Source organism: Poromitra crassiceps (genome assembly GCF_964638095.1).
Source record: "Poromitra crassiceps genome assembly, chromosome: 8".
Taxonomy (NCBI): domain Eukaryota; kingdom Metazoa; phylum Chordata; class Actinopteri; order Beryciformes; family Melamphaidae; genus Poromitra; species Poromitra crassiceps.
The window spans coordinates 36,714,934-36,737,433 of NC_139629.1; the positions used below are offsets into that span (position 1 = coordinate 36,714,934).

Here is a 22,500-nt window from a genome sequence, read left to right on the forward strand (position 1 = left end):
CTCTCCTTATGCTGATACAGGTATAATAACGACTATAGTGATAGTGATTGTCTATTGACATTATCAGCCTGACCCTAGTCTTGACTCATTAACACAGGCTTCTGCTCAGAGGAGAAAAGATCTCAAAAGACCAAAGACGGACTCCGCAGCAGGCTTTCAACAGAGCAGCCCAGCGGCTCGTGGTTACGTCAAAGCAGCCGGTCCTGTGGAGAGATGTTCTCTCATCACCTGTGAATGCCAGCAGCTCCCTGACAGGAGGCGGTGCTGCGCATCACCGCAGCTCGAGGAGCAGGAGGAGAAAGAGAACGAGGTGAGGACGAGGCTGGCCTTGGATGGCTGCAGCAGAGTGTACGGCTTCCTGGACAAACAGGAGGAAGAGATGGAGTACGGACTAGGCACCGGGGAAACCGTCTTCCCGGATGACGACAGCAATCAGATTCTTCCTGTGGAGCAGTTTTTCGGAAACTTGGACGCTGTACAGGTGATGTGCTTTAGTCAATTTCCATACTCGGTCGGGACAAACTGACATGCTTGAAACCGGTTCTGAAAGGAGGAAACCTTTCCCAGTTGATGGGCCAGTTCTGCCAGATGTCTGAAAGATACTACATATTACCTAACCCTACTATTTAATAGGAATGTGTAAAAACTACATTCAGCTCAACTAGTCCATACCATGTGATGTGCTCGCCAGACAAACATTTTTAAATGCAGAGTGGCAGGGGAAGGACCCGCCTTACTCCGCCTCTGATTGGGTTGGGTTTAGCCATGAGGAGTGACGATTGGTTACGGTTAGGGTAAAATAACAGGGTAAGCTAATCGGATGCCAACCTGCCACTTTGCATTGAGACAAATTCGTGTGGGCCACAACTCGTCAGAAATTGCTCATAATAAACTGCTTAAATTTGGGAAAATTAAAAAATCACCCTCCAAGTCTGCAGTGAGTTGTCATGTTGTTTGATAATCCTTCTGTTTTACTGGCATTAAACCTGCCAGCAAAACAGTGATTTTTATTTATTACTGCACTGCAGCAGTCACCTGAATTGATTGACATTTACAAAGTCCGATACAATCTCAACAAAAATAAATGTCTGTCTTTAGTTTTGATGGAAGCCTACAGGTTTCAATCTTTTGAAATGAGATGTAGGCGTTAAGCTTTCTTCTGCAAACCTCACAACCCACATCAGACAAAAGCATTGTGTACAATCTGGCTAAGAATCTCCCTTTTGGTTTAATTTGATCTTGTTTTACATGATCTGACTGTCTGCCTGTAACCATTTCAACCTACCCTAGCCTCCCTGTCTGTGTGGTGACTGTTGTTTGGCTCTCTATCTGTACAGGATTGTCCTCAAAGAACGGCAACGACGTCCGTGTGGGTCGACAGGGGGAAGAGGAGGCGACATTACTATGCCAAAGAGGACAGTGACGAGGAGGAGGTGGACTACACTGACATGCAGGAGGAGGTGGACTACACTGACATGCAGGACGACAGAGGGGGCAGTTAGTATTAAGAGGAACGGTACCGGTCACTCTGTGGAACTCTTAAATCACACCTATGGAGCGGCCTAAAACCTCCTTCCTGCTGTGGCTAGAAGAAGCCAAATATAAAGCTAAGAAAGTTTAAAACTAGCCAGACAGAAGCACGTGCCAAGCTGTTGTCTACCCATTTGAGCATCTTTTTGTATTTAAGTAGGGCTGTCCAAAATACCATTTTTTGGGCTTCGACGCTTCAGGGAGAAGTATTTGATATTGGAAGCTACGGCGGCGGCAGCAGGGGGTTTGGGGCTGAAAAGTTGCCAAACTTGTTTCCATGTCTGGCACTCGACTTTTTGGGGGTCCATCTTGGCAAATGTGGACATTATTCTAGACGCTTGTCTTTCAACATCTTGCAAGCCTGATTAAGCCTGTCACTGTCGTTAGACGAGAGCTGGGAGGCACAAAACTCTCACTAAGGTTAATGTCCTTGTCTGAGAATAAGTAATTTAATTATGAGCTAGAAGTGCACTCGGAGAGCACAGACCTCCGCCAAGGCCCAAGGTATGATATGCAAATTTTGAGAGTCCACTCCAAAATGTAATGGGTTCTTCCTTGGCCTGTGCTACACCCCTCCACCAAGTTTCATAAAAAATGGGCCCAGTAGTTTTCCCCTAATCCTGCTCACAAACTGTAATGAACAAAACCTCCTTGGCAGAGGTAATAATGTTGGATTACTATTTAAAAAAACACAGACACACAAAGCATTTGAATACTGATTTGGACGCTGATTACTCCGGCAACCATCAAAGCATTCGGGTCAGCCCTTTATTTAATTTTAATAGCTCTTATTATTTCCAAGACCGGTAGCAACCTTAATGGGATTGAGGAATGCTACTGTATAATATAGTTAAGCAATAGCTCACGACATGTCATGGTATATGCTCATTAGACCACACCTGGGTGTATACCAAACCCTTATGTGTGGTATAATGAGCATATATCACAGCCTGAAGTATGGCAATATGAAAGTAATAGACAACTCCAATTGAAATGGCTGTTATTCATAAATCATAATGTTCCGCGTGCTAAAATAGTCCCTCTGGCTAGAATCCAAAATCCCTTCTCTCGCCCCGTTTACCAGCAACATAGGCTTGGGGACAAACAAATGGCTAACGTTAGCTAGGTAACTTTGGCTAATGCTTGTGCTAACGTGAGGTTAACATTAGGTCCGAGGCAAAGACATGTTTTAACGTGTGGCAGGCACTGCTCAGTGCTCAATACACTCGTCCATACTTAAGCTGGACGTCCAAGTTATCCTTAAATGTTTCCATTTCGGTGGCTAGTGAATATTGTTATCGCCGTTAGCTAGCTAGCTGTCATATACTGATGACGTCACCAGAAGGATACGATCGTAAACACGCCGCAAGGCACTCTGGGTATTATGGTGACACGGGTTGCCTTAGGACCTCCCTACTATGCGAGCCTAGCAAGCTAGCTAGCTATTTGTTTTCTCAGAGGCGGAGCGATTCGGTGATTGCGGCCCCAGCCGATCACGGCTGTGAACCAATCGGATTGCTTGATTTGAGAGAGCCGTTTTCTAACTCGGTTTATACCAGCTCTAGTTCAACCTTAACTGGTCTTACCTAAATGAAATGCTCATCAAATGGATATACCTTGTGCCTTGACTGAGAAAACACAGGCTGCTCATATTGGAATGTGAACCTAAACGGGGACGAGATGGAAATGATGGCCATATGAGTTATTCCACATGACTCATTGGTTCAAACAGGGTTTTGTCAATTTGAGGCAGGAGCTCAAATTAACAATCTTATTCAGATGAGTGCAGTTTTAGGACCATTCTTGCCATATGCTAAAAGCAGTACCAGATTCAAACAGCTTCTCTGCCTCAACTTTTGCAAAATTCTGGGCCGATATGATGTTATTTTCTCCCCAATTGTACTTGGCCAATTTCCCCCTGCTGCCCATTGTTGCTGCTCCACCCCCTCTGCCAATCTGGGGAGAGCCGTAGACTAGCACCATGCTTCCTCCGACACATGCGCTGATGCGCAGTTGACAGCTGCTTCTTTTCACTTGAATGTGGGGAGCTTCGATACCGATGTTGAAAATAACAATTTGGATGATGGCAGATACCAATATTTTTTTATTACCCTTTTCGTGACAGGGAAACAAATAAATCTTCAGTATACACAGATAAATGAACTGTTTTAAGGTCTTTTGAGTCCTATCTTTGGATGAGCACAAATTCAATCATACATAATGTAATTATGAAACAAGCAACCTTTAATATAACCTTCTTTCACATGGCAAAGATTCTTTTGTGAAAAAATAACTGTTTCAAAGGTCTTTTTAACCTGCTATACAACTACCTACTCGACAATGAGAATACTTTTTCAGGACTTGGAGGTGCACGATTATGGTAGCCAGGTATAAATTATGTGACCCAACTGATCAGTTAAATATCGGCCACTGCAATCGGTGAATGCCATCTTTTTTGCTGATAGGCTGATTGCAGTCGACAAGGCCAATATCAGCCGATACCAATATACAGCCGATATATCAGTGCATCCCATTCCCTACTTTTAATATGACAGTTCTTATATGTTTTGAGATTATTTATATGTATAGACCATAGCCTCAAGTCTCTTTTGGCAGCCTACATACACAGTATAGATGCAGCTAATGAGGTCCATGTTGGGTACTTGGAAATTGTGTGTACATTTTTACCACCACACAAAAATGTAAAAAAAAAAGTCAATGTCTATAAGACATAGACTCTAAATAATTGCTGATTCTTTTGAATGAATTGAGGACAACGATTTAAGCAACTGCTTGAGGAAATCAGTTACGTACCTTGAAAATATTTGCACTAACAAAATACTTATACTAACATATCTGCAGTCGTCTGTTGTATATTTTGTTGATTGCATCAACCAATCAGATGTTTGATATATTGATTATTTTCTGCTTTATTGCCTGTTAACTCATGCCTTATTTTTGCACAATGCTTTTCATATTTTTCTATTCAACTGCTTGACTGAATGACACAATCCAGCAATCATTGTAGTCAAACCATGTACTTGATATTACCATGGCAACACGAATAAATGTTTTCTTGATTTCAAGCTTTTTCTTATTTGAAGCCACATGATTACTTCTGTCTAACAAAGCAGTACCGGTATACTGTCTGTAAGGCTTGTCTGGAGACAGTTGTAGAAAGAAACAGCCAACGAGTGGAAAAAGCAGCACTCAATGGTCATCAGTGATGTCATAAGAGCAGGTGAGACCGCACAGCGGGCGAGGGAGCAAGTGGGCCTGCACAGCATATGCCTAGTATTACACAAATTACAAATCATCCCCACCTGTGTAGGGGGAGGTACTCTCAACAATAATAATAAAAATTTATTGATACAACAAACAAGATTAAAGTTTCATATGGCTCCATGATGACCGGGGGAAAGGATATTAATAAAAAAATAATACAAATTCATTTTAAAAGAGTAAAAAAAATCATGATATGCAACGGCGCTTCCCTTTGGCCATTGTTTTTGCCGGCCGGTCTGTGCACGTGGCTCGTTTGAATACCTTCCTCCTGTCACATTGCAGGTTGTGGGCTTCTTTCTTGTGGCACACGATGTGGACCAGCTTGAGGTTCTCCCTCGTGAACAGCAGACGGTAAAAGTAGTCCAGGTTGATGTCGCTGCTCTTGTGATTCTGTACAGCTTCCAGCAGAGCAGGAATCACCGCCCTCTTCTTCTCAATCCTGCCGCCAATTTAAGAAGACATGGCAGTTAAGTGCAGCTGCTTATTTTAGCGAGAACATGAACAAGCTGGGCTAGTAGAATAGTCGAAAATAAAGATCAAAATTAAATGACAAATGAAATGAGTACTAACAGGATGTAGCAACTAATATAAATACAGTAAATGTAGTGACCATAGTTGTGTACAGAAAATGTCTAGGTGCGTACTATTTAAAAAAAACGAAACACTTGAGTATATTACGTTTTTTACATGTGTAAATGAATGAAATATGTACATAATGTGCCAATTTTGATATGCATACAAGACATGTAATTGCTTATTAGGTTTGTTTCCCAACCATCTCTTATTTTGAGGAATCATGCACCCTGATATTTCCCGCCAGAGAGAATGACTACATTTACATGGACTGCAATATTCTGATATTAACCCCATTAACGCGGTCTTAAAGGGATACACACACAAATGCTGCATCAGATATCAATGGGTTAAGACAATACTCAATAAGACACTGCCATGTAAACAGCATGTTCTGATTCCTTAACCCGAATGTTGCAAATAAGGTCATAGTGAGGGAGTAAGCAATAATCAGATTAAGAAGTGGAGTATTCCGATCTTAGTCGCATTATTGAAGTGCATTGTAGATATGTATACACCTGCACTATGATCTCCTATCAGAGTTTTCACAGCATTTTGCGACACATACGGCAGTCAAACTGCTTGATGGCGCATGCTCTGCCAGCAAGTGCTGCGCAACTTGTTTACAGAAGAAAAGATGGCTGCCATCAGTAAAAAGAAGTCCCAACAACTTGTCCCTAAGGTCAACAGTCTGATTATTGCAGTCCATGTAAACGTAGTCACTAAGAGGAAAATCTCCGTTGAATTGGGAGTTGTGTGTCAGAAAGAGCCTGATGTGGAGTGTGAAACTTGGAAAATCATGTTTTGAATGCAGTAAAAGCACAGGCAGGATAGAACTAGCCTTGGTGACAATATAAAGCTTTTTGAGCAGACTCAAGCCTCCGACCTGTGGTCCAGGTTCCAGGTACTGAAGACCACGCGGCTCTCTCGGGTGCCATAGGGGTTGATGGAGTGCAGAGACCTGCACGCGTCCTGGTCAAATGATCCCTGAGGACAACACAGAGGAACAGGTAGAAACCAGGACAAAACTTGGTCTGGTTCATCAGTCATCTTTACAGGGTTCCCACACCTCCTACATATCAAATTCAAGGACTTTCCAACCCAATTATCTCAAATTTAAGGACCCAGCATGGCATAGTTTGAGACACGGATCAAGGTTAATTACTGTTATGTCACCAACAGTATCTGATCTCTCTAGTCTGGTAACCATCGGCCAGATAATGATCTTCTGCATGTTTTTAACTTTTTAGTGGGCGTCCATCAAGCTTCACAGTTAGTGTTTAACTCATTGAGTGCCAGCCACTTTTGGAGAACGGACGCTCCCAGTGCCAGAGTTTCAGAGCGTTTTCAGTGATTTCTCGAGGCCCACAGAATATTGTGTGATATTACTATGTAAACACTGAACACGCACAAAGAACGATGAGACTCTATTCTATCATCTGCAAAAAAAAGTTTATTGATCCCATTTTCCGTTCTTTAGTTATGAGCCGGAGAAGATAGCTTGATTCATCCAAAAATAGCAATTTTTTTCTAGAAGCTGAGATAATTGGCCTTTTGTGAAATTAATCATTTCAAGCACATCACTGACTCTGAAGCTAATCTTTTCTAATGTAGTCACACCTCAAAAATAATTTCCTTCAATAAAACAGTTTAGGCCAGGGAATTTTGTTTGGCAGAATAATATTTTTAGCTACAACCAGCAGCGCTGGCCCCTGCGTGCGCTGCTGGTTGCAGCTTCTTGCTGGTTTTGATTTGCTGCTGGTGGGCATCGGATATTCTGGCTTGCGTTTGTCAATCCTGTCCTGCTGCCTGGGTCTGTCTGGGTGTTGCGTGCTGCTCTGCGTGCCCCCCCCCCCCCCCCCCCCCCGCCCCGCCCCGCCCCGCCTCGCCTCGCCTCAACTGCACACTCCTCCTCCTGTCTGTGGTGGCTCTCTGCTGAGTTTGCTGTGCGCACAGTGAAGGGTGCGGACAGCCAGGCTTTTTTACAGCGTTCCGCGTGTGTTTGTCACCGGCAACGATGCTTCCAGTTGAGCATAATAACAACTCCACGGTGTGGATGTGCGGATTTGCTGTCGCAACCGACACGGAGCGGCTCAATTGTGGGAGCAGATTGGCTGCTGCAGGCACAGCTGCAGTAACGTGCTTCAGCATATCGATGCATACGGATGCGATGCGATTTCCGTTTCCATAACGACTTCTTCTTTGTTTTTTCCTTGCCTTTCTGTTATGTGGAGAGCACTGTCGCCACCTAAGGGTTCTGTAAAATAGGTTAGACACATCCAATAGCTATAATATTTGTACATCAGAGGCAGAAGGCTTTGATCGACGCCCCACCGTCAAAAAACGCAATTGACGAACATGTCCGTCCTTGGCACTCTACGTTACTATTTGAAATGACGAACATGTCCGTCCTTGGCACTCAATGAGTTAAGAGCGCTTGACTACAAACATTTCGACCATAACCAAGCCTATCTGATATCTGCCTTTGTGACTGACTGCTTGTGTTACCTGGCAGGTGAACCAGCCTTCCTGAGTGCAGAAGCGATTTGGTTCCTTTTCAGTCCGGTCAAAGTAGCAGCCGTTGTACTTTGCAGACTTCAGCAAGTCCATCAGGCACTTTGTGGTTTTCAGGAACTCCGCCTGCTCTTTAGGTTTCTGTATGGTTTTGGCGGCGCCGTCCAGCTGAGAACGGAGGCAGAAAACGACGTCAAACTTGTGAAATAAGAGGCAGATGAAGTGTTAAAGGAACACTCAGCCGATTCTCAACCAGCTTTGTGTCGTTATAAAATCAGTAGTATATCCGAAAACTGTAAACAGTTTTACAGGCATTCATTTAGTTTGACAGTCATCGCATATACGGCGGAGTGTTAAGTCACAGGCCTCCCGTGGTTTTACCTCCTTCATGTAGCCTCGTATCCGGTTCTCGCAGTTGTACTTCATGTAGGCAGACTTTGTCTTGAATCGGGCATCGACACCTGAGATGAAAACTCATTTAACAATAAACCCTACAGATTTATTCATGTTCAAATACAGCAGGTCAAACTCAAGCCCCAACCTTCGGTTCAGAAAAATGAGGCTGACGTGGAACTACCAAAAACTGCAGTTCCTCGAATGGCCACTTGAGGCTGGCTCCTGAAAGGAGCCATTCCCTATTCATCCCCATGTTAAAATGCCCGACTTTACAGGAGAAATAAACCGGTTTACAGCCTGGTTCAAAAAACGGTTTTGGTCTCTGTAGCTAATTCCACCGTTCATGAAAACTGTACAGGGGGTGAATTTTTATATAACACACACTTACAGTCTATGGCTGCAAAGAGAAGTCTGACTGTATAGAAGTCAATGGGAAAATGAGCTGACTTCTCACTTGATTATCTCAGTAAACAAGCACTAGTTTATGGTCTCAATCGCTAGTTTCAAGTCTTCTTCAATACAGTATGGTATTCATTTAGTAAATTATGGTCCCATTTAGAGTAAAATAAATGATAAAGCAGACTATGTTTTAGGACGTGATTGACAGGTCGCCTGTCCAGTGATCGCGCAGCTCGCAGATCACGGACCAATAGCAGGTGGCGCTGCGGCTCTTCACGTCCAAATATGGTTACTTCTGGCTCCAAGAAAACCAACATGGCGACGGTAACAATGCGATCGTGACTTCAAATCGGGAGTCCAGAAACCACTGGGTGACGTTACAGTGGCTACGTCCAAATTAACTTGGTAGCTGCCGAGGCAACAGAAGTGCACTGGCGCCCACAATCTCTGTACCTCTGAACCAGTCTCCATCCTCCTCTCTGCTCTCCAGCTCGGAGCTGTCCTCCAGGTTGCGCACCAGGTCGCCCAGGAGCTTACGCCTTTTAGGAGACTTCTCATCAGAGAGAAGCGCCCTCGCTGCTTCGATGAGGCGATCAGCGTGCCGGTCTGTGCTCAGCAACCGCTCAATGTCACACACAACTGAAATGACAAGCACATCAAACATTTAGAATTTATGAAACACTGTTTACTGTTGCTGTGCTGTTCAAGCATTAACACCGGGGTTCGACCTTCTTGCTGCTGCGAGGTAACAGTGCTAACCACCCAACTTTGTTTTCATTGAAAGATTTGTCAAACCAGCCAAAATAACACAACACAATATTGAAAGTGTAAAATATGAAAGTGTAAAATTTGTCACTGTTAGGGGGAAAGCAAATGTCCAAAACATGATAAAAAGGGTTTGCTTCACCTACCTCCACTCCATGTCTGATCTCCATACAGAAGAACAAGCTCGGTGTTATCAGGCAGAGTTTGGAAGTATTCCTCTGTTATCTTTGTCCCGTCCACATACAAACAAATATGCGAACCACCAAGCGGCACCTGCAACAACGACGGACTGTATCTAACCAGGGTTCCCACACCTTCTTAAACATCAAATTCAAGGACTTTCTAGCCCAATTCCCTCAAGGACATAACATGGCATGGTTTGAGACATGGATCAAGGTCAATCAAATCACTGAGAATGTGTATAGCCTATTACTAGCAGGCTTTACAGAAGCTCACAGACAACAATTAAAAATTAGAGAAAATAGACCAATATAAATTCAAACACTTTCATATTCTGAAAAACTTTCAATTGCTTTTTCTCCATCAATTCAGGATTTCAAGACCTGTGGGAACCTTAAAGTTAATATATTATAACGGGTTGGGTTTGTGTGCTGCTGTTGTGTGTTGTACTGTTCTGTGCATGGGGAGTTACGGGGGGTCTGTGAAGGCGACATTTAGCCAGTGGGTGGGGTGAGAGGGGAGTTCACCTGTGATTGGCTGGGGGGAGGGGAGCTGTGAGAGCGGGGGAGAGTTGGTGTGTGGAACCTGAGAGGGAAGGTTGTGTGTGAAGAGCGGAGAAGCTAGGAGGAAGCTAGCAGGGTTTTGGCGTGTGTGTTGTGGGGTTGTTTTGGCGTGGGCTACGGCTGACAGTAGCCCTGGAACCTGTGTGTGAAACAGAATAAAGTGCGGTGACTAGATCCTGACTCTCGCCTCGTTCCTGACAATGCTACACTGGCGTCAGAAGAAAAACTAACGACTGGAAGGCTCGAGCGCGACCTGGCGTTAGCAGTTAGCTGTTTGTGTGCTAGCTGCTACAAGGACCACGTGGAATGGTGCACAATGAAGAACGCCTGTCGGTGGACGGGGGGGAAAAGGAGCTACCGACCCCGGAGTTTGGCTCGGTGCTTGCTGGCATGGAGGGCCGCCTGAAGCAAGAGCTCAGCGCGGTACTTGCCGGCGTGGAGGCCCGCTTGATGCAGGAGGTCAGACGGCTGTTGGAGGCGACGCCTGCCTGGGCAGAGGGGCTTATGGAGCTACTATGGGAAGTCGCGCAGCACGGAGAGAAGCGGACGGAGGAGCCGCAAAGAGTGTGTTGGACCTGTGGAGAACCGGGCCACGTGGCGAGGTGGTGCCGCAGCGGTTCCGGGGGACAGATGGGGTACGCGGAGCAACGATACTGGGGACGGCCAGGTGTCTGCTGGTCGTGCGGAGCCTTCGGGCATCTCGCCAGGGGGTGTCCAGAGGCTGTCGGGGAGCAGAAGACGGCGGGAGAGGAGAGACGTGCAGGCGGCTGGCAGGTGAGACTCTGCTGGTCGTGTAAGAGGCCTGGACATTTGGCCAGAGACTGCACTGAGACAGTGGAGGTCAGGGAAGAGACACGGGTTGGGGAGAGTGTGGAAAGCCGGGGGGAAGAGAACTTTGTTAGGATCGGGAGAGCAACGCTCATATTTCCAAGTGAGCAGGTGTCGCCACTAACGCCGGAGGGACCGGCACAGCCGAGCTGCGCTACGCCCCCCACGGTTGCTGGACGGGAAGCCGAGGTGGTGGTCGCGGTCGCGGCCGGTTGTGTTATCCCTGCTGTCCTGAACACGCCGCCCCCCTGGGGGAGGGGGACAGGAGGACGAGCGCGGGCGAGAGGCGGAGAAAGAGGGGGAGTGTTCAGATGTGGACCCGGCGGACGACATGGCCATTTGGTCGGTCGAAGCGAAGGAGTGGAAACGCAGGCAGGCGGAGGACGCGGATATCGGTCCGGTGTACACGTGGGTGGTGGCCGGACGCCGGCCCCCTGTGGAGGAGAGTCACACGTTTTCCGGTGCCACGAAAGGACTGTGGGACATGTTTGCGAAGCTGCGTCTGAGTGAAGATGGAGTTTTGGGGAGGGGGGAGCACGGGAAAAGAGGGTTCCAGACGGTTGTACCCAGCTCCCTCCGAGGGCTGGTACTGCGGTGGGCGCACAAGGGCCTCGGCTGTCTCGGGCATCGCGGGCATGAGGAGACGCTCCGCCGTGTTCGTGGGGGACACTACTGGGGCAAACACAAGGAGGATGTGCGGAACTACTGCAGTGCGTGTGATGACTGTGGGACACAGGGGGGGGGGGGGGGGGCTGAGGAGAGTCACCCGGCGGAGGAGTGACCCCACTGGGGGGGAGAGGGACTTGTGTGCTTCTGGTGGGCCAGAAGCTTTGATGTGCGGGGGAAGTGTAACGGGTTGGGTTTGTGTGCTGCTGTTGTGTGTTGTACTGTTCTGTGCATGGGGAGTTACGGGGGTCTGTGAAGGCGACATTTAGCCAGTGGGTGGGGTGAGAGGGGAGTTCACCTGTGATTGGCTGGGGGGAGGGGAGCTGTGAGAGCGGGGGACAGCTCGGAGAGTTGGTGTGTGGAACCTGAGAGGGAAGGTTGTGTGTGAAGAGCGGAGAAGCTAGGAGGAAGCTAGCAGGGTTTTGGCGTGTGTGTTGTGGGGTTGTTTTGGCGTGGGCTACGGCTGACAGTAGCCCTGGAACCTGTGTGTGAAACAGAATAAAGTGCGGTGACTAGATCCTGACTCTCGCCTCGTTCCTGACAATGCTACAATATAATGCAAATTTTCAGTTTCCTTTTTATTTTATTATTCTTTTAGTTTCTTTTTCATTTCACAGCCAAATAAAACGGGATGTCTGCGAATTGCTGCCAGTTTTAGACAGGTTTTAGACCATTCATGTGAATTTAAAAAAATCAAATCTACGGTCAAATTAATCAGAAATAAAATAAAAGTAAATAAACAAATAACTAAATAAATTAAATGGGGGGGGGGGGGGGGCTTCCTTGCTTATCGGCAAACGCAGATCCCACTCCCTCTCCGAACATGAATTGAGACATTAGTGGGGAACCATTCATAAATTCGGCATACGAGTAATTCACTACGAGTAATTCACTGCTGATATGAATGTACATATACTGTAATCAAATTCCAGAGAGACGCACCTGCAGTCAGGCGCAACAACGCGCAGTGTAAACAACGACAGAAAAGGAAGTAATTAGCTTAGGCTAAAGTGAAGAAAACACATCGTCTTACCTGCAATATCTTACAACCTTTTTTAAGCAACTCTTTCAAGTTTTTTGCTGCGATTCCATACTTTTTACTTTCATTGGGGTTCCTAAGTTTCACGGGTTTACTTTTCCCGAAAATACCAAACATTGTACTGTTTATACCGCTTCCTGACTCTATCTTCTTCCTCTTCTTCTTCTCTCGATTGAATGGCGGATCGCAAACAACTTTAATGTGCATAGCGCCACTTACTGTACACGAGTGTGATCATTCTTCTTCTTCTTTCATGTTTAATGGCGGTTGGCATCCTAAATGGTGCATTACCGCCACCTACTGGACTTTGACGTCTTCTTCATAGTGCAATCTATTTACATTGTTCATCATGATGTATCCTACAGATAATATTTGTCATTATTATCATTATTATTTTATAAATAATTATATATAATAATATAAATTTTTCACAATTTATTTATTTATTTATCATGAAGAACTGCATAGCAACAGATAGCAACGTGAATATTGCCATAGCAACTGGTGCAACGCCATGGGGTGGGACATACCAAATGAGAGGGGGGTCCGAGAATTACGTACCACTATTATAAAGTTAAATGAGAGGTTCTGTTGCAGGTTAATGCGACTCACATCATGAAGCACAGTTTTCTCTTTTCAATATCTACTATATAGAAAATTGTTATTTTTGAAACACTTAATACAATATATTGTTTTCTACTAACACCCCGTTTACAAAATATCCGACTTCAACATGGCGGCCGCCGGTTGAAAATCTGAACGGGGAAGAAAAAGAAAGCCTATTTTCAGTTTAACGACTCTGTTATAGAAAACTTTTGTGAACTGTTTTCAATGCTACTTCCAGTTCTCCGTTAAAGACAGCATAATATGTTACCAATAGAGGACCTGTCCTCCGTTACGCAGGCCTGGAGAGCAGTGTTTGAGAGAGGCCGGCTGGTTCCTGCGCACAGCCAGACAGTCCGCCTGGCCGCGGAGACCCACCCCACACACTCCCACCACGGCTTCCAGATCAGCCTCACCCGCATCACTGGAGCTCACCTGCAGCAGGTGACTGTCACTTCACAGCTACTGTAGCCTGAACGCGAGACTCAACAGTCATAAGTTACGGTTAGCTTGCTGCTAGAGGGAAAGAAAGACTGCCTAGCTCCGTAAAGTTACAAGTATGCTATATTAAATGGATGGATGTAACGCTAGTGGTGGTTAAACCCGTCTAGATTCAATGTACACACCAAATTATTTTATGGAACAGAGTAAACCACGACTTTATAGACTGACAATATTGAAGCTCATCAGAAACAATACGATAAGACACGAGACGTCTTGCCTGAGAGCACTATGAGCCAAACTCCGTTCAGAAATCTGTCAATTTAATGTGACATTGCTTATCGTCAAACGCAAACCTCGTAGACCACCTATACTAATATTTAGGGTCCTATGCTAAATTCGGCATAGAGATAATGCACCAAACAGCACTTTATTTATTTATTTAGATATGATGAACATTTAAATTGGTTCACTGCTTACCTTTTCACAGCAACCGTTTTGAGGTAGTAAAGCAGGTGTAACCAATAACATTAATGAGGGCCCTGGCACTGGAACGCTGAAATGGAATGGAACCATCATTAATGGTATTAGTAACACCTGCTTTACATCCTCAAAACGGTTGCTCTGAAAAGGGTATATTTTGATGTGTCATAGCAGAGTAAACACAGGACAGGTGCCATTCCATTTAGTTATTCCAGTGCCATTCCAATGAAGCAGCATGCACAATCCGGCACTGGAACACCTCAAATGGAATGGAACCATCATCAGTGTTATGTGTGTGTCTGTGTTTATGCTGCTATGACACGTCAAAATGGTTGCTGTGAAAAAGGTCCATTATAGAAGTTCAATAAAGAGAATGTGTGCACATCCAACCTGTTTTGAGACCAGGTGCTGGATACAAATACACAATAGGGTTAATAAAGTGGAATATCCGCACAGTGGAGCAGCTCCAAATATTTAATGACTACAGACAACGCTTCAACCCAAGCAGTGGGTCTTCATCAGGCAAAATGCCTGCTCCAGTGTGCGGATATTCCACTTTCTTAACCCTATTATAGAAGTTGACATTTTATTGATATAAGCGCTGTTTGGTGTAGCCGAGTAGATGTACAACACCAATGTGGCGCCCCCGTTTATTTGTGCAAGGTCACAAGTCTAGCTCGAAGGATGTGTGGCCGCTGCAAGTCTGCAGACTGCCTTCGATGCTTTCCAACGGTCTCTGTTTGATCTCAAATTAGTTTTAAACTCCAAAAAGACTAAATGGATGCTGTTTTCAAGATCTCCTATTGTCAACGATAGTCTTTCTATCCTCACACTTTTTCCCTGTTGTTATTTTTTGTTCTCGCTTAAACCAAATGTTTTATGGTCACTCAAGATTCTCTGGATCACGTGTTGGCTTGGTTCGAGCCTTAAAACCCGTTATCTTTGGATTTATCGAAATGTCTATGGAGAAAATGGACGCGGAACTTACTTCCGGGGCAAATTACGTCACGACAAGTCACTTGCCTGTTGAGCTCTATAGACGGTTTTAACGACAACAAAAACATTCTAAATTGAACCCCCGCTCACTTCCTGTTGCAGTGTTTGCTATGGACATAAAAGAAAAAAAAACATTCAAGTGCAGGACTGACCATTCCGTGAAAACCGTCTATACAGCTGAGCGGCGAAAACAAAAGTAACGATGTCGAGTGAATATTTCTGCAGTTTGCCGAATGCTGAGAAAAAGGAAGTGCTGTGGGGTTGCGCTCTGGTGAAAACCGTCTATAGGCTCCAGGACACTTTACAATTGGAGCAATTGGTTTCTCTTGAGTCGTTTAGAGTGCTGCTAGAGGGTACCCTGCACAGGGAGTGCTCGTGTTTTCCTTAACAGGTTTTTATCATCTGTGCTTATTGTTTGTTCTTATCTTGTCTCTCTGTAAATTTGCAACTTTTTATGTTTTTTTGTAACAGGGCGCTCTTGCAAATGCTCTCAAGGGCTACTCCTGTATATAAATAAAGGCAAAATAAAATAAAAGGCAGTTCACCTGTCAGAGTTGTCAGTGACTACGTTTACATGTACACAATATTCTGTTTTTTTTTGCCCATATTCGGAAAAATACAATATTCGGACTAATATTCCTGTTTACATGCAGCCGTAACTCGAATATTGTGTGCATGTAAACGTAGTCAGTGTGTGTTTTGTTGTTACTTTCTTGGATTAAACGGTGACTTTTCTGTTCTTTTGACACACAGGAGGTGTCAGAGGGGGAAGCAGGTGTGACGCACCAGCTGCGAGTGACTCTTTTTGACAGGAATCACCAGCACTTCTTCGGAACGACATGGAGGAGCGCCCCCCAGAGGATGAAAACCAGCCACAAGATACTGTTCAACCAGGTACGCACATGATCAATTTCCTTCTGTTGAAATACAAACACAAGCTGAAGATAAAGGCAGACTATGCAGCACCTAAAAAACAACAACAACGTATAGTGTATACCAGGGTCCCCCCCCCCATAAAATTAAATTTGCCATGCAATAGCAGCAGAAAGGCAAAATTACAATATAAGGCTATTAGCTGGTTCAAAACGGGGACACGCACACACCTGCCAACATTAGACTGTGACAAAGAGGACCCCTTTGAAAATGTTTTTTCCCTCGCCAAAATCTTGCCTAAATTTGTAGTGTTATTTAGATACCTTCCTGACAAACTAGCATGCCATGGTTGGTATAAATCGATTCATTACGTCTTCTAGTTTCATATTATACCAGAAACTTCACTCTGGCTTTCAAACTGAGCCTGCTGCAGCCTCTGAAAATAAATGATCAAAATTTTGATATTTCCCAAATATCGCGATATTTCCGAAAATCGGCGCAATCCAGCTATTCCTCAGGGTTAATGTGCACGTGTAAAAACTTGTTGTCTGTAAAAAAAAAAAGGGGGGGGGGGGGGGGGGCAATTCTCTGGCGGACCACCAGGCAGAGCCCCGCGGTCACCACTTATGAGTATGATCCACTAAAAGTGTATGCAGCAGTGTATTTATCTGCAAACACCCTGTCCTCTGCCTGTATTTTCTTATGTTATTATTGTTTTGGTTGTCCAAGGAGTGTTCTGGGCAGCAACCTTTGGGTAGTGCATAATAGAGCAAATGGCATAGCTGTGGTTGAACACAGAACTTGAAACGAAGTCCACATCCTCAATTATATAGATATATAGATAGATAGATAGATAGATAGATAGATAGCATGATCTATTAGTCAGGATACCTACAAATTTTATCTGCCGTATCTCAAGCACATAGCATATTACTTAACTCAAGCACATAGCGTATTTGCATATTTCGTTATAATACTTGGTTGTCATTTTTTCTTCCTTCCAAATTTGCCATGCATCTGCCCCACTCTAAGCATTGTTCTTTGCACACTTTGTCATAAAACATTGGTCTAAAGACCTACCGGTACTTCTTTGTGGTTTAGAGAGAAGTTTGGCTCACTTAAATATACTAATATGATATCCATATTTATTACGATTTCACACACTCTGTTTTGGATTGTTAGTAATATTTTTGTTCTGTTGGAGCTCTGACTGTTGATGAATAAATCCAGAGGAAACACTGCCTGTTTTCATAGCGCAGTTTAGAGAGCAGCCGTCAAAGCCAGTTTCAGTGATACGTGCAATGAATGTGTGCTGGAAGTATATAAAGCAGCTGATAGGTGTGGGGATGGTTCTTGCAGAGTGCTTTTATCTTGGGAAATGGAGTGGATGATATTGGCCTGCAGTTTAGGCCTGATGTGGCTCTGGAGCTCAGCGTTGCGCAAAGTACACTGACACTCATATTCTCTATTGTACCTTTTCATTCAATTTCTTTACTTTTCCACACATTCTTTTGATATTTTTTCTCCTCTGTAATCATCAGATAGATACGGAAAAATGAAAAAAAAAAATGATGTCAAAATGCGTGATGGTGTACTGTACTCTTCGAGAGATGTGCTTTGATGATGAAATTTCCAATTACTTCTTGAAAGCCCTAAATAGATCATGTCTCAGCTCCGCAGGACACAAGACACAAAAGACCGGTGGTGATATATGGCACAAGTCAGACTCTTCTTGGTATCAAGCGTCCTTTAAAGGATTTTTTAGACTCAACTCTGTTCACTGTGGTTTAGAGACAGGGTCTCTCGACTCTGTTCACTGTGGTTTAGAGACAGGGTCTCAACTCTTTTCACTGTGGTTTAGAGACAGGGTCTCGACTCTGTTCACTGTGGTTTAGAGACAGGGTCTCTCGACTCTGTTCACTGTCGTTTAGAGACAGGGTCTCTCGACTCTGTTCACTGTGGTTTAGAGACAGGGTCTCGACTCTGTTCACTGTGGTTTAGAGACAGGGTCTCTCGACTCTGTTCACTGTGGTTTAGAGACAGGGTCTCTCGACTCTGTTCACTGTGGTTTAGAGACAGGGTCTTGACTCTGTTCACTGTGGTTTAGAGACAGGGTCTCTCGACTCTGTTCACTGAGGTTTAGAGACAGGGTCTTGACTCTGTTCACTGTGGTTTAGAGACAGGGTCTCTCGACTCTGTTCACTGTGGTTTAGAGACAGGGTCTCGACTCTGTTCACTGTGGTTTAGAGACAGGGTCTCTCGACTCTGTTCACTGTGGTTTAGAGACAGGGTCTCTCGACTCTGTTCACTGTGGTTTAGAGACAGGGTCTCGACTCTGTTCACTGTGGTTTAGAGACAGGGTCTCTCGACTCTGTTCACTGTGGTTTAGAGACAGGGTATTGACTCTGTTCACTGTGGTTTAGAGACAGGGTCTCTCGACTCTGTTCACTGTGGTTTAGAGACAGGGTCTTGACTCTGTTCACTGTGGTTTAGAGACAGGGTCTCTCGACTCTGTTCACTGTGGTTTAGAGACAGGGTCTCGACTCTGTTCACTGTGGTTTAGAGACAGGGTCTCGACTGTTCACTGTGGTTTAGAGACAGGGTCTCGACTCTGTTCACTGTGGTTTAGAGACAGGGTCTCTCGACTCTGTTCACTGTGGTTTAGAGACAGGGTCTCTCGACTCTGTTCACTGTGGTTTAGAGACAGGGTCTCTCGACTCTGTTCACTGTGGTTTAGAGACAGGGTCTCGACTCTGTTCACTGTGGTTTAGAGACAGGGTCTCGACTGTTCACTGTGGTTTAGAGACAGGGTCTCGACTCTGTTCACTGTGGTTTAGAGACAGGGTCTCGACTCTGTTCACTGTGGTTTAGAGACAGGGTCTCGACTCTGTTCACTGTGGTTTAGAGCTGTGGTTTTCTAACTTTTTCACATCAAGGACCTCTAAACCTACACAAATTAGACCATGGGCCCCCATTTAATAAGATTTTGCCCCAGGGTCCCATCTGATAAGATTTCTGCTTTTAGATGTTTCATTACAGAAAGTGTATGAAACCCATGACCAAAACAGTCATACATTCTATCATTGTGTGACTTATGGATGGTAATATAGTGAAAATAAAGTATCTCCCTTTTTTGCTGGGTACCCCTGGGGGTCCCCGGACCCCACTTTGAGAACCACTGACTTAGATTACTCCTGAAGAAGCAACGCTAATGTTGGCTGAACATTGACGTAGTTTTCGTTTGCTAACGAACTTAGTTTGCAAATGCAACAAAAGGGTTTTAATTGAATATATCTCAAATTAATTACAAGTTTGCAGTTGGCTGTTGGCCAATTCACATATTACCAAGTGTTCTAAAGTTTAAGTTAATTTGCCAAATCTTATCTGTGGTTAAAATGTTAATTGAATCATAACTTCTTTTTGCAACAGTCATTTCAAAATGGGGAGGGGGGGGGAATAAAAATTGCATTCCTAACTGAGAGAAGATTGTTTTCTTTCTATAATGTGATCCAATTCGTGGCCAGTGTGAGTTTTGTACCAGAGTGTTACAGTACTGTTAATAATATAATATAATATAATATAATATAATATAATATAATATAATATGATATAATATAATATAATATATTATATTATAATATATTATAATATAATATAATATAATATAATATAATCTTCTAATAATAAATACTCTATTGCTCCCTGTGGGGTTACTCTCTCTTCATATGGAGGTCAGAGGTCATGATCCATCATGAACCAGAAAATGTAGCCTTATGTCCAGAAAACGGCCCTGGTAGGTCTCATGTCCACCGTCTTCTCCGAGCCATTTCACAGATACTTTTGAACACATTTGTGGGGAGCAGGTGGGTGTGCGTGCACACTCCTTTTCAATCACACGTCTTCCGATCGCCTCTGTTGTACTTCCTTGTTGGCGGCTAGTCAGCCACTGTGCTGTTATAGTGCGACTCTTGGTGAGGTGTTCGATTTGAATTTTTTATCAAAATATGTCTCCCATTTTCTCCCCAATAATTGTACTTGGCCAATTTCCCCTTTTGTCTTGGTCGTTGCTCCACCCCCTCTGCCGACCTGGGGAGAGTTGTAGACTACTAGCACACGCTTCCTCTGATACATTTGCAGTCGCCAGCCGCTTCTTTTCACCTGACAGTGAGGAGTTTCACGGGCGGCAGGACGTAGCATGTGGGATAGTTACGCTATTCCCCCCAGTTCTCCTCCCCCGTGAACAGGTGCCCTGACTGACTAGCAACCAGGACTCATACTCATACTGGCTTCCCACCCGCAGACACAGCCGATTGCGGCTGTAGGAAAGTCTGACCAAGCCGGAAGTACCAGCTGCCAGGAATCGAACCCGGGTCTCTGCAGTGGTAGGCGAGTGCGAGGGCGACTCCCCCCATGAGGACTAAAAAGTTGCTTGTTAAACGCAGCGGGTTACGCACTTCCTAGTCTTTTTAAAGAGACACCAATGAGTCACAGACACGGCACATTTTTGAGTTCTACTCTTTGTAAGGCCTCTGTTTCTTTCCCCCATCACAGTCTGTTTGATGTGCGTTTGATCTCACAATCTTCCACACTGTATGTACTGTATGGCCTTACTTTGATCCAGCATAATAGTCGTAGCCTATATAAAACCCCACTTGCTATCCCAATAAGAATCCAAACCCCATTAGCCATCCAGGGTAATAATATAAACCACATCATATCCTATCAGGATGATAAAGTGGGCCCGGCCCCCCCCCACCCCTGTGTCGTGCCGCGAGAGCTGCACCACATTTTTTTTTATTGGATTTGGCCCGACGCACTCGCGTTCATGCTAGTGTTTATGAGTGGCAAATTGCTGTTTGATATCCAAATAATGTCGGAGGGGGGATTATTCCCTAGGTAATGGGACCCCTCCCCCTTCCTCCCCCCCCCCCCCCCCCCCTTCCCCCCGGCAGCCATGATGGATTGTTTTTAATATGGGGCGAAAGGCAGAGATGCAGGAAAACACCCGGCGTGATTAAAGCGAGAGAGAAGAGTGAGCGCTCACTAAATCTGTTTCCTGGTTTTATCTCAGCATCTCTTTCTTCCCAGGCAGAGGCGAGGTGTCGTCCTGTCAGCGCCGTCTTTTGTGCCCGCTTGTTTTGGAGTTGTCAAGTCTCAGCTTATTGGCCCGCGCGGCGCTTTACTTTGAAAGATGCCTTCAGCAGAGTGCGCTGTAAGGCCAGTCTGCTGGTGGTTGTGTGCAGTGTAATACTGCATTATATTGTTTTGTATTTTCTGTATGTTGCAGGGACCCCAGGAAGAATAGTCTGAATAGTCAGACTAATGGGGATCCATAATAAACAATAAACTTTGAAAGATGCCTTCAGCAGAGTGCGCTGTAAGGCCAGTCTGATGGTCTGACACTTTACTTTGAAAGATGCCTTCAGCAGAATGCGGCTGTAAGGCCAGTCTGCTGGTCTGACGCTTTACTTTGAAAGATGCCTTCAGCAGAATGCGGCTGTAAGGCCAGTCTGCTGGTCTGACGCTTTACTTTGAAAGTTGCCTTCAGCAGAGTGCGCTGTAAGGCCAGTCTGATGGTCTGACACTTTACTTTGAAAGATGCCTTCAGCAGAGTGCGCTGTAAGGCCAGTCTGCTGGTGGTTGTGTGCAGTGTAATACTGCATTATATTGTTTTGTATTTTCTGTATGTTGCAGGGACCCCAGGAAGAATAGTCTGAATAGTCAGACTAATGGGGATCCATAATAAACAATAAACTTTGAAAGATGCCTTCAGCAGAGTGCGCTGGAAAGCCAGTCTGATGGTCTGACGCTTTACTTTGAAAGATGCCTTCAGCAGAGTGCGTTGTAAGGCCAGTCTGATGGTCTGATGCTTTACTTTGAAAGATGCCTTGAGCAGAGTGCACTGTAAGGCCAGTCTGATGGTCTGATGCTTTACTTTGAAAGATGCCTTCAGCAGAGTGCGCTGTAAGGCCAGTCTGATGGTCTGACGCTTTACTTTGAAAGATGCCTTCAGCAGAGTGCGCTGTAAGGCCAGTCTGATGGTTTTGTCAACGCTTTAAAAGCTGCCACATGTTTTCAGAGCTTGTCTTTTTTGTGTGACATGTAGCGAACTCAGCCCAGTAATGAAAAATTCACTATTTTATTCTGTTTTCTTCCTGTTTGGAAGCACAAAAGGAACAGGGAATTTCCTACGATGGGTTTTGATCTTTTGGTAAGACAAGGTGCTTTTGTCGTGACCTACATCGGTGCTTATGTATCATTACTCATCAGCTGTCCTTGATGCGTGTCTCAAACAATGCTGTGTTGGGTCCTTGAATCTGAGGGGATTGAGCCTGGAAAGTCCTCGAAAAGTCATTGAATCTGATG

At 44.8% G+C, this 22,500-nt stretch overlaps 3 protein-coding genes across 3 annotated transcripts in view; 2 read left to right on the forward strand and 1 right to left on the reverse strand.

The window, feature by feature from the left end:
• cUnh1orf174 (chromosome Un C1orf174 homolog) overlaps positions 1 to 3,621 on the forward strand; it is a 4,680-nt gene extending 1,059 nt beyond the window's left edge. Inside the window, exons 3-4 of the mRNA XM_083641403.1 lie at positions 98 to 481; positions 1,338 to 3,621. Coding sequence (XP_083497529.1) covers positions 98 to 481; positions 1,338 to 1,502 — 549 coding nt within the window. The 3' untranslated portion in view covers positions 1,503 to 3,621. The remainder of the gene's footprint in view (positions 1 to 97; positions 482 to 1,337) is intronic.
• A 1,254-nt stretch (positions 3,622 to 4,875) lies between these two features.
• Positions 4,876 to 12,878, reverse strand: dffb (DNA fragmentation factor, beta polypeptide (caspase-activated DNase)). Its single transcript, XM_083641402.1, has 7 exons — positions 12,733 to 12,878; positions 9,609 to 9,735; positions 9,151 to 9,336; positions 8,284 to 8,363; positions 7,897 to 8,070; positions 6,275 to 6,375; positions 4,876 to 5,254 (listed from the first exon to the last, which is right to left on the reverse strand). Exons 1-7 carry the CDS (start codon positions 12,853 to 12,855, stop codon positions 5,002 to 5,004), a joined length of 1,044 nt encoding a protein of 347 aa, XP_083497528.1. The 5' UTR covers positions 12,856 to 12,878; the 3' UTR covers positions 4,876 to 5,001.
• Positions 12,879 to 13,605: 727 nt separating this feature from the next.
• nphp4 (nephronophthisis 4) overlaps positions 13,606 to 22,500 on the forward strand; it is a gene marked incomplete at both ends in the record, with an annotated part of 207,644 nt that continues 198,749 nt past the window's right edge. The window contains 2 exons of the mRNA XM_083641194.1: positions 13,606 to 13,785; positions 16,015 to 16,155. Coding sequence (XP_083497320.1) covers positions 13,606 to 13,785; positions 16,015 to 16,155 — 321 coding nt within the window. The remainder of the gene's footprint in view (positions 13,786 to 16,014; positions 16,156 to 22,500) is intronic.

What these genes read in the sequence shown, in the direction of transcription:
- dffb (XM_083641402.1), bottom strand. Translation starts at nt 12,855, where the DNA reads ATGTTTGGTATTTTCGGGAAAAGTAAACCCGTGAAACTTAGGAACCCC. An exon ending in AAGGTTGTAAGATATTGCAG is followed by an intron (nt 9,736 to 12,732) that starts GTAAGACGATGT and finishes TCGTTGTTGCAG; the next exon opens with GTGCCGCTTGGTGGTTCGCA. An exon ending in TACGAGGCTACATGAAGGAG is followed by an intron (nt 8,071 to 8,283) that starts GTAAAACCACGG and finishes CTCCGTTCTCAG; the next exon opens with CTGGACGGCGCCGCCAAAAC.